The sequence below is a fragment of the Procambarus clarkii genome, chromosome 45 (genome assembly GCF_040958095.1).
Source record: "Procambarus clarkii isolate CNS0578487 chromosome 45, FALCON_Pclarkii_2.0, whole genome shotgun sequence".
Lineage (NCBI taxonomy): Eukaryota > Metazoa > Arthropoda > Malacostraca > Decapoda > Cambaridae > Procambarus > Procambarus clarkii.
In genome coordinates, this window is record NC_091194.1 from 29267455 (window position 1) to 29284770 (window position 17316).

Genomic DNA, 17316 nt, shown 5'->3' on the forward strand with positions numbered 1-17316 from the left:
AGTGTTGTTAGCCCAGTGGCCTTCAACCGCTCCTGATATGAGAGATGACTTAGCTCTGGTACGATATTTGTTGACTGGTGTTGCACCTTCTCCAGATCAGCTATGTCTTTTTGAAGATGAGGTCTGCATGCCTGGATTCAATAATCCAAGTGGGGGTGCACCAGAGACTAATACAATTGATCAACTACTTTCTTTCCTTGACGGTAAAGGTACGCTTCATTATTCCCAGCATTTTGTTATCTATTTTTACTGCCGCTCCTACTTGTTGTTCAACTTATAATGAATGATGGATTCTGACTCCAAGGTACTTTTTTTGGTTTATCTGTTGTAAGGTAGTGCTGTCAGTTTGGTAGTCTTGATTGTTGTGCCCCACATGCAAGGTCTCGTTTTTTATCGATATTAAAAACATTTCCCAGTCATCTGACTATTTGTGGAGTTCATGTAGATCTCTTTGTATGGTCTCTCACTTCCCACTTTACCATAGATCTTAGTGTCATCGTCTAATTTGATGATGTGGTTTTTAATATTCTTATCTGTGTCATTGATTTATAAGACAAAAAGGGTTGGCCCCAAAATGGACCCCTGTGGCACCCCACTTAGCACATTTCCCCAGTCTGATTCATTCCCATTTAGCACGACCCTTTCTTCTCCATGTTTTAACAATTGTTTAATCTATTCCAATATTCCACCATTTATTCCATGTGCCTGTAATTTCCTTGCCAGTCTCTCATGTGGTACCTTGTCAAAAGCTTTAGCAAAGCTAATGTAAGCTACATCTACCAGAAGTTCTTTGTCTGAATAACCGGTTACCATTTTCATAAATGTGAGCAGGTTAGTAAGGACCTATTTTTAACAAACCCATGTTGCGTTGATTTTACGAGATTGTTATCTGTGAGATGTTGTAAGATTCTTTCCCTTAGGATTATCTCCATGAGCTTGCAGATGTGTGATGTCAAGCTGACCGGATGGTAGTTTTCTGCCGATTTTTCTGTCTGTTTTTGTAAATAGGGGTAACATTTGCATATTTCTAATCCAGAGGAACTATCCTTTGGTCCAAGAATTTTCTGAAAGAGTTTCAATGGCATGCATTTGCCAGTTCCTTTACGATTTGGGACTGAAATCTATCCACACCTTGAGTTTTTGAGTCTTTTAGTTTGGCAATGCTCTTCCTGATTGCGTCGCATGTAATTGGTATGTCCTTTAATTCATTCTCTTTACCTCCTTCAAACATTTTGTGTAGGTGATGGGAGGTCATTCAATCTTTCTAGTGTGAACACTGATGCAAAATATTCTTTCAGAGTGTTTGCTGCCCATCTATCATCCATTATATCTTGGTTAGTCTCATATTTTAGAGGTCCTACTGAGTCCTTGGTTTCGGTATTACTTTGTATATAGGCATAGAATGATTTTGGATCGTCCTTTATATTTTAGGCAAGTTTTCTTGTGTAGTTTCCTTTGGTTAATCTGTTACCTGGGAAGCTGAATTTAATGTCTTTTCTCATTTCCTGATAGTTTCCTCAATGGTTTCCCAAATTTTATGCTCAACATGGACTACGTGATTATATTTGTTGTTCGACAAACTAGTGCTTCGTTAAAAAAGCCAATTTCTTACAATGGTTGTTTAACTGTTAAACTTTAGAATAAAGAGTCGTCGTTTGGGTTAAAGAATGTGGGCCCTTCACTCTCCCCAGACAAATCCACGAGTCTACTCAAATGTGCAGACTCTGTATCAAGGAAGAACTCCAACGACGAACGGCTATGTCAAGGACGGCAATAGCTGCTATGCGAGAGGCATGTCAATCGCCAGCACGGCTAGAGAACTTGGAATAACAAAGCCAACTGTTAGACTGTGGTGCAGCGGTGGGAAGAATCCGGGAACTTGAAAGACAAACGTCGGTTGGCGGACTAAGAAAAACCTCTCCTGAAGAAGGCCAGGGAATTCTCGAATGCAACCGTCAGTCTCCCTTGATATATGCAGTTGCTATCAGGGATGAACGGCAATTTGAGGTATCTGAATAAACAGTGCGAAACCTAGGAATGTTAGGGTTAAATAGCAATGATTACTGACTTATAAATGTGTATGTAAATACAATAATTTCAGTCACAGTCCATCAAAACAAAGTCCAGTAATATACTTCATCGCCATACATTATTATAAAACTGTATCTGATGTGCCTTGGTATTTGTAAGATGATTAACCAACATGGTTAGACATTTATTATCAAACAGTCAGAAAGAATCCATATACATAAACAGACAAACTTGAACTCCGTTTGAAATCATCCCAAAGAATCAATATCTTGTCCATCTTCCGTTGCTGTTTATAACCTGCAGCCTCTGGGACATTAGGGCGACGGGGTTTTACATTAGCTGCAGGTTTCCTGTTGGTGGCAGGACAACCCCCAAGTCTGCCTGCGTATGTTGAAGCAGACGTTAGTGGGATCACTCTTGCCCCGGCGCCCAGTTGCTAACTATGTTCTCATGTACATTATCTCTGGGGCTCATTTCGCAGTCTTTATTAGGCCACTCGGGAAGCTCAGTATTGCGTTGTTCGGCAAACCATTGGCTTAACATCCGTACATTATGGATGGACCAATTATCTTGTTAAATGATCTGTAAAACGAATTAACAATTGCTATTAACACTTCAGGAAGAATACTTTATAATATATTTTGAGGTTAAGCTTAAAAAAACAATGAACCTAGTAAAATATATGTCCAATGGCAAAGGCTGAGTAATATTATTGATTGAGAGGTAGGATTGAGTAAACTTATTGGATAGTAAATCTTTATTAAAAAAGGAATTCAATACCTGCATGAATATTATTTTCTCAGGGTAGGGAAGAGCATATGTGCACACCAGTGTTAACCTGCCCAGCCCAGGTAGGCTGACAAGTGTAAACCTGTTCATCATTGGAAGACTGACCAATGTTACAACTTGATCATCACCGTCAATTTGTCTAGTGTAAGCATGTCCATCATTTGCCAGAGTGCCAGTTTGGCTAATGTAAGCTTGTCTATCACCGGGAGGATGACCAATAATAACTGAACAATATAGCCTCTGATGAGAGGGGAAGGCATCACAATCACTCTCTCATACGCTGCCAATGGAAACAGGAGCATTCCTGTTGCCAGCCATTAAATGACCACAAAGGCCTTACAACTGGTCGTTGTCCGCCTCACACTTCAGCAATAGATAAGTGAAACCCTAATTAGTCTTTGTACATTCTTATATTGGCCAAGTTTGGTTGTGCTTAAGTAGTTTAAGATTGTCGAGTGAAGTTACGATGAATGAAATATAATTTATCAGTAAGTAGGGTTATTTAATGATCATCTCATAGCGTAAATAATTATAATATAATCATGTGTTCTTTACGTTTATCTTAGCCAAAATTTTGACGACAAGAAGAATTCTGACAACATATGTTCACCTATCAAGGAAAGACGTCAAAGCGGCCATATTGGGATCTTCCAGATTTAAAGTTACGTCCATGCTTCTTTGCCAGCTATAGCTTTAAAAAACATAAATAATACTAACCTGAACGTATACTATCCAGTAATTACACATAGAGTAGAATAATAGCAATACTTGAAATAAGTTCTAGTTCAGATTCCATGGCAGTGTTGCCGAGGTCAGTTATATGTGTATCTTATATATTTAGGTATGTGTACCAAATATGTTGGTGCAAAGCACATGAGCATCCAAGTGACTGTCCCGTGGAACACAGATCAAAATAGTCAAATTAAATCATCGAAATTAAATCTGAATCTGAACGCTCAACATCACTGGACACCCTAAATTAAAATTAAAAAATATTAAATACAATTAAATCTCACCAAAGTTTTATATTGACTTTAAATAATTTCCTAATTTATACAGTCAACTTATCTCAACAATTAACAGCAAATTCACAACGAACGCATGCATGCTAATTGTTGGAAGTATTGCTACAGCATTCATGCTAATAGTTGGTAGTATTGACACAGCATGCATGTGTATTGTTAGTAGTATTGACACCCATGCATGTTCATTGGTAGTAGTATTGACACAACATGCATGTTCATTGGTAGTAGTATTGACACAACATGCATGTTCATTGGTAGTAGTATTGACAACAACATGCATGTTCATTTGTTAGTAGCATTGACACAGCATGTAAACTCAGTATTGGTAATAATGACACAGCACACACACACATTATTGGTAGTATTGACAAAATGTACACTCATTACTAGTGTACCATACACTGTATTAACACGGTTTGCGCACTAATTGTTGGTGGTTGTTACGGACCCGAATCCAGCGTCCGAGCACGGAGCAGTGACGACCGCGCCATCTGTGGGTCAGCTCCCGAAACCCCCTCCAAATGGACGACGACACCTGGTGAGGACGAGGTGTACTGGCCACGAGGGCTAGTTTCCAGTCCTGATTAGTTCATAACACAGCCGCTGCTGACCTCTGGTGAGGTGGTGCTCAGACAACAATGCCATCTATGGAGTGGATACGTCGGGCGTTTGTGTCTGAGCCTGTAAGTGAGGTGCTTTTGTGGGTCCCTGTTACTGATGACGTGTCTGATTACAGAGTCGACCTGGGACTGCTGTAATGGAAGTTGGATCAGTCTACCCAAGGCAGTCATCTCGTCATCAAGTGTTTGCTGCAGCAGCTGTGAGTCGCCCCCCGGATGAACACTGTAGTGTTACCCTGCCTGTGAAGCGGCAGTTGAAGGATTGTCATACCCGGGACTGACTGGTGGAGACGCTTAACCACTGGGGTGTTGTGGAAAGGAGAGTGATCTGTGGTATCACACGAGGCTCCTGACTAGGGCGCGACCCTAGTATCGCTCGTGGAGTGGCCTAACCAGCGTCGCTGATTTGGAACCTGCCAGCTATCTGCTGGACTTGTGGTTGACGGCCTCCATGACGGTGCCCCCAGTGGAACTGTGTTTTGGCTGGCCTGTGGCCGGGGTAGACTCAAGATTCTCGAAGGATTCGTCGTGAGGCCACGAGAGCACCAAGAGCTTGGCACCGTGAACGTCCAGGGTCTTCAGAGGAAGACTACGTCATGTATTATAGTGTATATCCCCCCCCCCCCCGTGTAATCGTTTATATCTTATTTATTGGTGACGGTGATAATTATAATATTAAGTTTTTGCCTTTCTTTCCCTTACCCTTTTATTTTACTTGCGTTACGGATCACATCCCTTGAAAGCCACTACTGGCTTGGGGCCGGATACCCTTCCTCTAACAACATCAGAGTAAGAACCCAGTTGCAACCCGAGAGGGCCGTAACAGTGGTATTGACACAGAATGTACACTCATTGTTGGTAGTATTGATTCAGTGTTGACACTCATTGTTGGTTGTATTGACAGCATGCACTCTTATTGCTGATGGTATTGTCCAAGCATGCACTCTCATTGACAGTAGTATTGACACAGCATGCACACTCATTGTTGGTGTTGTTAAAGCAGCAGGAATACTCATTCTTTGTAGTATTGACAAAGCATCTTCACTCATTGTTGATAATATTGACCCAGCATCATCACTCATTGTTGGTAATATTGGCCCAGCATCTTCACTCATTGTTGTAGGTATTCACGCAGCATGCACACTCATTGTTGGTGGTACTGACACAACATGCACACTCATTGTTGGTGGTACTGACACAACATGCACACTCATTGTTGGTGGTATTTTTTATGCTTGTTGCATTCTCACATTGAAATACATTGTATGATAGATGTGAGAGACAGTGTATGAATGATACAGGCAGATGTATGACGTCCACAATAGTTAAAATGGGATAACAGAAAGGTTTACAATAGACTGGACATGTGGAGTAGATGACTTGTGGAGTGGACGTGTTGATTTGATGACTGACAATGGACTGGACGTGTGGATTTGATGACTGACAATGGACTGTGTGGGTGAATTTGATAACTGACAATGGACTGGGTGTGTGAATTTGATGACTACCATTGGACTGAACATGTGGGGGTGGGGGGTGAGAGCTGGACATATAGGTTGGGTGTCTGACAATTGACTGCACATGGGGGATGGCTGGCTGACAATGGATAGTACATGGTGCGGTTTGATGTTTAATGAAGTATTGGCATATGGTGTGGATGATCGATGATTGACTGGGTGTGTAGGGTTGATGACTGACAGTCATCCACCCTACATACTGGTCGGAGAGGTAACGACGAGTTCGTAAGGCAGATGAAGGAAACTGAATTAGAAGTAAGGGGAAAAGACTACTCGTAAACACAACGCTACAGTCTGGGACAGTTGACCATTGCACGATGGGTATGCAAGAGGTGAGGCGAGCATGTTATAATAGCTGTATCTTAAGGTGCTTCTCTCACAACCATTTAATTAGAGCAATATGTATTTACTTGGATAGTTAAGTAATATACCTAATCCGTCAACCGGAGCTGACTGCAGCCTGCACGGTTATAAAACATTACTTCGAAATATATTATACAATACACTAATCATTTACTTTTGATTTGTTGACCAAGAATGCCCTCAGCTGTGGTTTCAAGTCGATTTGGCAACGTAGATAAGTTCATAACAAACAAATACACAATTTACCTGATGTTGTTATCCTACATTGCAACAGCATGTGTGTGTGTTTTCTTCTGTTGTTATCTAGCATATGTGATTGACAATATTCTGCCATCATTCAGTATGCATTAATATTATAGTTACTTACTAAAAGACAAGTTGAGGGTGATGGAGGCGCCATTATTGAAGCAAATCTTCTTGCCCATTGACCTCAAATGAGGTTCATGCAGTAGAAAGCTCAGTTCCTGCTCCTGCATGTCATTATCTGCAGCCTGATTAAAAAATATATTAATAATATCCACTCGAGAGCATTAACAATAATTAGAGATTTGAAAATTGTCTGCAATTCTTCAAAGTAATGTGTAAAAATGAGAATTTCTACGAATCTGTAATATAAGCGAGACTGGAAAGACTAAGATACGCAGAACAATATATCAATAATTATTGACAAGGAGAGAGGTGTATATAGATTGAGGACAAACGTCGCTTTTCGCTCGTATGCGCTACGGCTAAATATCGCTTGAATTCAAAATACAAATTTATTGTCCACTTCAATTTTGTAATTTGTGTAATTTGTAAAAGGGCAAGTTGGAGAAACAAGATGAGTGTTGGAAAGACTAATGATGGAGTGGTGAGTCAGGAACAACGAGGTGTTGAGGCTGCTGGAGACTCATGCTTATATATAAAATATTCTCGTACTTATAAACATATTACGTGAAAGTTAGGTAGTGCTTTTTGTCTACATGGTGAGTCAACAGTGAACACAACGTGGTGAGTCAACAGTGAACACAACGTGGTGAGTCAACAGTGAACACAACATGGTGAGTCAACAATGAACACAGCATGGTGAGTCAACAGTGAACACAACGTGGTGAGTCAACAGTGAGCACAACATGGTGAGTCAACAGTGAGCACAACATGGTGAGTCAACAGTGAGCACAACATGGTGAGTCAACAGTGAGCACAGAAAACAGATTTCCAGTCTGTAAATAAACGTTTTGTCAGTTCAAAGATTAAAGTGTCCAGAATAGGAAGAAAAGTATCTTGAATTGTGTGGTTATAATGAGAAGTACCTCTTCTGCTGCTCCATCATATCTACTAAGACGCACACTTTGTTTTTCAGAGGAGTGGATTTGAGGAAATGAGAGAAGGGATCGTCGATGAAGACGAGAGAGTGACGTATGAAAATGAGAGACTAAAGTATGATGGCGACAGACTGAAGCGTGAGGATGACGAACTGAAGTAAGAGGACGACAGAGGAGGTACACACGGTAGATGTCTATCTCTTGACGTGTGGGATGCAAGAAGAAGAAATGATGGGAGGAAACAGTAAGTAGAGAGGACTGATGGAGCGAAGGTGTCCGACGCGGACAGCCTAGCCAAGGTGCAAGAGAAGTTGGGCCACTTAGAAGAAGACCATGTTTCCAACGTGTGATGAACCAGGTGGTGCAAGGTGTATCGGGTTGTACAACATACATCGACAATATTGTGTTATTTGCAGACTCCTAAAGAGATCATGTGAACCGACTACTGGATTTGTTCGACTGGTCAGAAAAGGCCAACATGACAATTAACTTGGCGAAAAGTGAGTTCGGGAGAGCCCACCTGGAATACCTAGGTTATGTGGTAGGGCAAGGTGAGGTTGCTTCAGTGAGATCAAAAGTGGAAGCCATCGATAACTTCCCAGAACCCAAAGAAAGGAAGGAAGGAGTTGCTAAGTTGATCATACTTAGGAATGATCGGATATTACAGGAAGTTCTGTAAGAATTATTCCACCTTAGCCACTCCTATGACAAGTTTGATGTCTAGGAATAAGAACGGGAATGGAACGGAATAGCGAGAGGGGCATTTCAGAAAACCTAGAGATTATTGACAGAGGCGGGCTGTGTTAGTGTCTCCGGATTTTGGAGCACCGTTTGCATTGTTCGTGGATGCTAGTGATGTAGGGGCCAGAGCTGTATTGATACAGCAAAAGGATGAAATTTATCGGCCCGTATCTTTCTTCTCGAAGACGTTAGTCAAACATCAGAGATCATACGGTACGGTAGAGAAGAAGATCTTAGACCTTAGCAAGAAGACCTGAGAGAGAGAGAGAGAGAGAGAGAGAGAGAGAGAGAGAGAGGAGAGAGAGAGAGAGAGGAGAGAGAGAGAGAGAGAGAGAGAGAGAGAGAGAGAGAGAGAGAGAGAGAGAGAGAGAGAGAGAGAGAGAGAGAGAGAGAGAGAGAGAGACGGCTATGGACAAAAGATACTAATTCACGAAAGGGGGATTTAGGAGATCCTTCTAAACAAGGAGAGCGTGGGGAGTCATGGCGGCTCGAGTAGGGTGTGTGTGCACAAGACAACGAGGCCAGTGTTGGGGCTTCACCCCTAAACATGTGATGTGCCACCCCTCTCCAAGATCAAGAAGCATACAGGGTGATCTCCTAGGTAAATTGCAAGCACTCTAGTGTCCATTGCTGGTCGACCGACGGTAGCGGGAGAGTGGGTGCCGAGGTCGGTTGTTTGTTCCATTGGAGTAGTTGGGGATGCTGTCTGCCTGCATGCAAGTAACAGTCTGGTGCAACAACCAGCACACTCTTTTTCGAGGTTTAAGCAGTGTCAAAATATCAAAATTTTGATATAAAATATTAAAATATCAAAATCCCCAACCCCTTCAGGGCAAAATACTAGACAAACTTTAAGCTTTACTTCTTGATATGTTTGAAGACCTGAATGGGACAAATAACCTTTTTATACTTATAGATACTTCATTTAAAGGTTTAAGTCATAAATCTTTAGCTGCCTTTTTGTTGATAAAGGTTCTTGGTGAGCCCTGATCAAACAAGCCTCTTGTTTGAATACTCTTTTCAATCAACTTGCTCCTTGATTGATTAGGTGCAGCTGTGCTGTAGGTAGTGTTGCAGTAGTAATTGTTTTTGCTACTAAGGCATTAACATCCCTCTGTACCTTACAGTTTGTACAGCTGATGAGGAATTATCCTCCTCTGACTTTGCCTGAGATGCAGGTTCATTATGGGTTGTTTGTGATTTAGAATGAGTGTTGATATCACCACAGAGTGCTGTGTGATGTACACTTTAACGACAATAATGGCAAGTCTGCAGTTGACAGTTACACTCACATAACTTGTGCTCTCGTAAACAATGAATGCACCTGTTCAGATATTTCAGATGATTGATTTTACTGGCACAATCTGCATAAGCAATGCAGATATATACAGTATGTGATCCCTGACACAATAAACATTTTGGAGCGCTTGTAGCTCCTATTGTTTTAGCTGCCTTGGGAATTTATTTCCTACTGTGCTATTTAGTGTGGGTGATATTGAATATGTGCGAACATTACTCTGATTCCACTTTGTGCAAGATGAGTTCTGTGGCTTTGATTTCTGCTTGCATGACTGAACTTTCTTGTTCATGTCCAAGGATATATGTTTAGTAGATTTATCTTGTGCTCCAAGTTTCGTTGAATTTCTGGGGCTTGAACTCATATATTCAATTATTTGATTATTATATTTAAATAAATCGAAGGACCACCCACTTTTGAGAAAGGAGGGAAAACGAATAATAGTGATCATTAGAATGACACTAGAGAACCAGTGTCTATGGAAACTAAATGAATAATCACTTGAAAATAATGAATAGACTATTATTAATTAATTAAAGTCAAAGCCTCAAATATCAACATTGGGGGGGTATTTCTAAAAGTTCATATATATCTAGGAACCAGTGTGGTTCGTCACTAGCTCACTGTTGAGTTAGTAACATAGTAAATCTAAACTACAATAGATTCAAAGATATGATAACTCAAATTATGAATATTAAAGATTATGAATTATTGAGCAACAGTAAGAGCAAACATATTAATCACCAAATCATAATTTCTGGCAATAATTTATTCACTGTAAAGATCCTATATGAATTATATTGAAATCAGTAATAATCTTAGATAAATTTGTATGAAATAAATGTCTTATCTGTAAGACGATTTCTGTAACGCCATTTCATCATTCGTCCTCGTGGTCACAGGATCCCAATAAAGAAAGAACCCGAGGTGAATATCACGAATGAAGAGAAACAACTTGTCAACTCCTCGTATACACGCTGAAATCAGAGAAATTTAAGTAACATTTGATTAGGCTACGAATTATTTCAAATATTCATGAAAACAGAGAAAATGTGGAAAATCAACTAACGTTGTGTATTAGGTATCCATGCTGTATAACGACAGACTACCCAAAAATATACAATCTAGGATGATGCATCAAACGAGAATGGTATACTTAACATGAGCGTATCAAATACTAAGGTCTGCCGAAACCGCGACAGCCAGTCCCAGGCGTCCACTGCTGTGTACGTGTAATTGCGGGTCGTGGCTTCAATTGTTGACGCGTTATTGTGTTATGTTGGCAGGGCACTATAGAACACGTGAATAGGTAATTGTTGACTATTAAATGGGTATCAACGTAATTCTTGTCGATAAAAACTCCCCAGTCACTACCACATGTCTTGCCACTCTTCTCGCCAGGAATGCCCCATGTACAATGGCGTCTCCGCCTTCCCTCAACCCATCTCTCGCATTCAACACAGTAATTATTAATCACGGATAATTCTTTTTCGCGTAATTATTGATGTAATACGTTACTGAGAACTGGGTTGCAATTATAGGGACTTAAATATTATCATATTCTCGTTTAATGGTGTTAAACGAGAAATGGAGAAGATTTTCATTCTCTCCATAACATTCGTACGTAACAGATAAAACTGCTACTTGATAATAATTTCAGTTAATAACTCTCGGTTTTAGATTATCGGGAGTCATAAAAAACTAATAATAATGGTAATAAACGTGTCTAACTAGACATTATCTGACACAATTTTGCTACTCGATTTCATGAAAATTCTAGCACTAATACGCAGATGAAATGGTTAATTTATGTTGACACTATCGTTAGTAAAATTAGTAACTACTGTAGTTAGTATATAATGATGATGATGTATTATAATACAATAGTAGTTTATTAGTGTTGGAAATTTCCAACATAACTCTGGGGGGATAATTCTCGGGTCGCAGTTCTGAGTACTGACGTACCCATTCTGAAGTTATATTATGGATTAGTAAATTAGTACGTTAGTAACGAATGTCCCGAATGTGTCAGAGACAGATAATATCCTAAGTCTTTATGGGAACATGAATTAAACATTGAAATAATAAATGATTAAGTTATCTGTAATGAAGAACCCTCTAAAGCTTACAATAAACTCAACAACTAGGGTCGCAGTGACATGTAATGGTGTATTATGTAGTTGCTGAATTGTAGGCAAACTCAGAAAAAGTTCCTAAGAACTGATAACATTATTGTATAAGTTGTATTCTATATTATTATACAGTAAAGTATTATTGGGTCATTCAAGATCAAGGAGACTCTGATACTACAATAAGATCACTGTCTAGGGTCGCTGTGACTTGTAACTATTGAGTTACTAGACAATAACATCACGCAGCATCATGATCACCCCAAAATCAAATGAGGAAATTTGATTTAATATGTACTGCCGTGCAGTAGTCATTCTGACTGATGGTATAACTAAGTTGCTAACTAGCTAAAATAGTGTAATATTAGAGAACTGAAAAGGTTTGTTCATTAAAATCAAGGAAGATTCTGAGTCGACAGTGAGATCAGTAGCCTAGTCATTCTGACTCATGAGCTAATTGAATTGCAGCTGATAGGCTTGACACTGTAAACTCATTAATACTTCCTCAACCTTTAAATGAAAATTGAGTTTATTAAATCAGTCTCTTTAAGTATAGTCAACTGTAATTAGTTGCGAGTACAGGCTAGGCTAATACTCAGTTGACACTAACTAAAGTCCCTAAAGCTACCTAAATAGATGGTTTAAATTTCTAACTTAACTAAGTAGAGGACTAAGCTAATTGTTGTAACTCACTAATTCTTAGTGGAGTTACTTTAGCTAAATTGTGAGCAGTAATGTACTCAAATTAACATTGTGAGCTGCATTGAGCTCGTGAACAGGATGAGCAATATTGAGCTCGTTAACATTGTGAGCTATATTGAGCTTGAACTAACAGGGTGAGCTATATTGAGCTCGTTAACAGATTTAACAGAGTGAGCTATAGTGAGCTCGTTAACATGGTGAGCTATATTGAGCTCATTAACAGTTAACAGAGTGAGCTATATTGAGCTCGAACTAGCAGGGTGAGCTATATTGAGCTCGTTAACAGAGTGAGCTATATTGAGCTCGAACTAATGAGGAGGAGTATTGTAGCGTTCAATTATCATGGCGAGCAATATTGAGCTCGAATTCGCATGGGGAACAATAAGGCACTCAATTATTACGTTAATTCACAGGTGAGCTGTAAGATCAGCTTGGGTTATTAGTGCAAGATCCTTGTTGAAGAATAGCTAAGCACGGAATCTAGGTAGATTCTCTGGTGAGCAGTACTCGAATTAGCGCGGGGAGCATTGTAGCGTTCAATTATCATGGCGAGCAGTGCTCGTATTAGCATGGAGGAACATTAAAGGGCTCAATTGTTACGCTAACTCAGGGTGAGTTATATTGAACTCGAATTAACGAGGTGGAGCATTGTAGCGTTCAATTGCCATGGCGAGCAGTGCTCGTATTAGCATGGGGAACATTAAATCGCTCAAATATTACGTTAATTCAAAGGTGAGCTATATTGAGCTCATTAAGCATGTTAAGTAACATTGCTGATGGTTTAATGATAATGCATTAAACAAAAGGGAAACCTAAGGTTGCTGGAAATTTAATTACTGCTACAATTAATCCTATTCAAAGATAATTTGTAACATTTTCCCAATCTAAACGTTTCACGGGTTATTAGTTCTCTGGAGACTCACTTACGTATTGGTAAGTTTGCAAGTCTGTTCGTGCTGCGCTCCTACAATAATTAAGCAGAAACGAAAGAAAAACAGCTCAAACAAAAATTGATGCTAGTATTTTTACTAACTCTTAGTGCAGAAAACATTGAATTGATAAGGTTTTCTTGGCAAACCTTAATCGCAGGTATTTTGGACCTTGGTCCCAGTAAATTTATAATTATAGAAGCTGCTTGATGACTTCATAGTATTGCTAAATTCAGGAAATGCTAGATGCATTGAGTGCTAGATTCTCTAGCCTAATATTATTAATTACCTAGGGAGTGCTAGATTCTCTAGCCTAATATTATCAATTATCTAGGGAGACTGAGTGTGGTCAATTATTACTTGTTGAGAATAATTCTAGGTCTGCAGTGAATTCAATGGCTTGGTCGCTGTGACTTGTGCTTGTTTAGGTACGGACCACTGGTTTTCCACTGAGAGCAATGAAACATCTCGGCGAATACTAATTGTACTGCATTCAATCTGGGTTTATTACTCAGCTGTGTTTCTCATTTTAGCTTGCTGCTGGAGAATTGATTTACTGCTGACTAATTTATTATTGTTGACAGACCTAGGCTTGTTCACATTCAGAACTTTACCGGTAAGTAAGTAGCCACCTGCAGATTGGAGCATATTCATGCCCAATCGTTTAACATATCCAGTTATGAACTGGTAATAGTAGTCTGCTCATACTAGTGCATTTACATTGTTAAGGCGGTCAGACGTTAACTTGTTGTCAGCCAAATTAATTTCACGTTCCTGCAGGAAGTGGGCTGTGTACCCCAGACCCTTAATATCTAGGTCAAAAGGTATTTGATCTACAACAATGGCTTGGATAGCCTTGACATGACTACCTAGTCGTACAAGCGGTTGAACTACTGAGTATTCTTGGGTTCCTCGATTTATCATAAACCCTGACAGGTTTAATTTTACCTGTCTGATTGGTTGTAAATTGAGTGTCTCTGCCGTTTTCTGAGTAATGAAAGTTCTCTGGGATCCTTGATCAAATAATCCACGAGTGGTGATCTTGGCTCCTTTGTTCTTTACTTGAAGTTGGGCAGTAGGCAAAGTTGTATCCACTTGAGATGCTGGTGAAATTACGCTGTACACATCTCACACCTTGCAGCACTGTACTGGTGTAGATTCTCTACCTCCTATTCTAGGATTGACATAATTTGTCTTGACAAATTTGCACAGTGCAGCATGATGCTTGCCCCTTCTACACCTATTGCAGGTGTTCAGTGGGGTGTCACAGCTATTAACATTATGTGATTTGAGACACCTAGTACATTTGTGTAACTGTTTGAGTCGTCTGACTCTTGTGTCTCCATTAGGGTAATTAGTACATTTGTACAGAGAATGTTTTTGATTGCAAAACAAGCATATTCCCCATCCTACAGCTCGTTTAGGGGTTACCTGTTTGGGTAAAACAGTAACTGCATGTTGTGATGGTTTTGCTGCTTGCATTTGCTTGTTATTTATTCTCTTGTGAGTACTTGGTGTACTCTGGGGAGCAATTACTGGGCTCTTGGGAGTGCTCTTTGGACTATTAGGTCTCTTAGGAGCACCTGTGGGGCACTTGGGCCTTACTGATGAATCAGTGTTTGACTTATTGTTATTAAATCGATTATTAGTACCCTTATTACCTGGTGACAGTGTCACTTTAGGAGTTCCAGGTAAGGAAACTGATGTTGGTACAGTTTCGGTGCATTCAGAAGAGGCATTAAGTGCCTGGTTTGCTGAATGATTGCTTATATTGCGCAAACCTGTAAATATATCCTGCATTGACAGGATATTACCATTCTGGTATACATATAATTTATTGAGTGCGTCACCAGACAATTTTCTCTGGATGATAATTTTAGTCATCCACTCAGCAGTTGGGTGATCCACCTCTTTACTGAAGGAATTTAACAGTGACTCAAGCTGAAAACTAAAGGCTTGTAAAGAGTCAACTGATTGTTCTGGTGGAGATAAATCTAGTAATTGGTGTACAAGGTTTATAACAGTCTTCTCATTGTTAGCACTTGTTCTAGAAGGCTGGTGTGAGTAATTATGACCCTTACTTGTATTGCTCAAGGCTTCTTGCTTAGCATCAGCTTTAATTACAGCTTCGGCTGCTGCTGCAGATTTAGCTTTATCATTTTCTGGTTCAGATTCACTGATTATTACAGCTTCACTAAGAGTTTCATCTGCAGCTTCACTTGTTTCTCTGGGTTCCTGTGAGGAGCTAGTTAATTCAGTAGCCTCATGTATTGAATTTATAGAATCCAGGGAATATTGAGAAGAGCTGTCTGAAAATTGATCAGACTCTGTGAATAAATTATTATGTGAAGTTGTATTGGATGTGATGGTAGAAAATGAAGGTTGAACTTCAGTTGTTGATCCTGTGTAGTGATCAGTATTGATTAGAGGATTCTCCTCATTTTGAGGTAGCTCATGTATTTCATCTGAGCTGGGTGCTTGCTCGGGTTGTGGGATATTTGGGCTTGATTCTGATTAATTAATAATTAAAGTAGTAAATTAAATTACTAAGGACCACCCGCTTTTATAGTAAAGAGGGAAACTGAGAATTTCAGATCATTGGATAAAATTCTAGAGAAAAACCAGTGACTATGGATATAACTAGAAATCATGATCATAAGAATAATTAAGGGGCTGTATTATTAAAGAAACAAACCTCAAACACCTACATTGGGGGGTTATTACTGGAGGTAAATACGTCCAGGAATCAGTGTGGTTCGTTCACTAATTCAATTAATAATAATCTAATCCTATAAATAATGCTGAATATAATATCATTCACATAAAGAAGAACATGAATATGAGCATAATAATGAGTTACAGTAAATCACACATTATGTCAAACATTCTGAATAAATCAAATTGCAAGGAAATGGAAAAAAAGAAATAAGCCTTAGCTTGAAGCAGATTCCTTTAGATAACCATAGTAGTCCTCTTAATTCTCCAGATTCGGTACACTGACGAGTGGTACGGGTTAACATGGAGGAGGCAGCCGGAGGGATTCTTCTCTCGGGCTGCAAGATAAATAACTACCAGTAGCAATTGATTTAACTACTCAATTCATATTCAAAAATATTAATATCTACAGATGGAATTCTAATCACCTGTTATTAGGTGTTATCCCGCTGCATAACGAACAATCACCCTGCTATTAACAGACCTGTAAATGATGCATTAAATAAAGGAGTACTTGATACTTAAATTAAGGAGTACTTAATACTTATACAGTGCTGTGGGCACTGTATAAGTATTAAGATTGCCGTAATTTCGCATCCCAGGCTCCGGTGAACCTATCCTGGATAGTGATGCGTTTCAAGCTGGCTGATCACGTGTCGTCAGGAACCAAGTCTAGGGGTCCCTCATTTAACACCAGCACTAGTTGAAGATATTATCTGCAAGGTCATTCACGCCTCACAGTGGTGGCTTTCATCTGAGGATGGATCACAACTGTCCTATTTGCTGGACAATGGCGTCTTTTATGAGTACGGTAAGCGCAGCTTTGCCTCCTTTCGGCTCTGCACGTGTCCGCGTACTGAGGGTGGTGGCGTCCCTCCAACCCACGCCGAGTCGACGTTCATAACACAAATTATTGTCACGAACATTAATATTTCTCGCATTCGCGCTTAAAACTTTAAAGACTGGACGGGTTTATTATTTAGAGGAACGACATATTATTATTTAACTATTTAAGAATAGTAAATATATAAGGGAGAGGAATTAATGTCTCCCCATGGCATTCATTGTCGGAAAATCCTACACCATTTAATAATCATACAGATAATAGCTGTATTGTATAAACAAGTTACCCATAGAAAACGTAACTTGTAGTG

The 17316-nt window shown here is 39.6% G+C and overlaps 1 protein-coding gene across 2 annotated transcripts in view; it reads right to left on the bottom strand.

Moving 5' to 3' along the window:
• LOC138349749 (extended synaptotagmin-3-like) overlaps positions 1 to 17316 on the bottom strand; it is a 493790-nt gene that overhangs the window by 132376 nt on the left and 344098 nt on the right. Inside the window, exons 13-14 of one of the 2 annotated variants that reach the window (XM_069300992.1) lie at positions 6713 to 6836; positions 2247 to 2613 (exon numbers count right to left, since the gene is read on the bottom strand). The exons of the other annotated variant lie outside the window; for it this stretch is intronic. Coding sequence (XP_069157093.1) covers positions 2597 to 2613; positions 6713 to 6836 — 141 coding nt within the window. The 3' untranslated portion in view covers positions 2247 to 2596. Of the gene's footprint in view, positions 1 to 2246; positions 2614 to 6712; positions 6837 to 17316 lie in introns of those variants that run through there. 2 annotated transcript variants of the gene reach the window in all.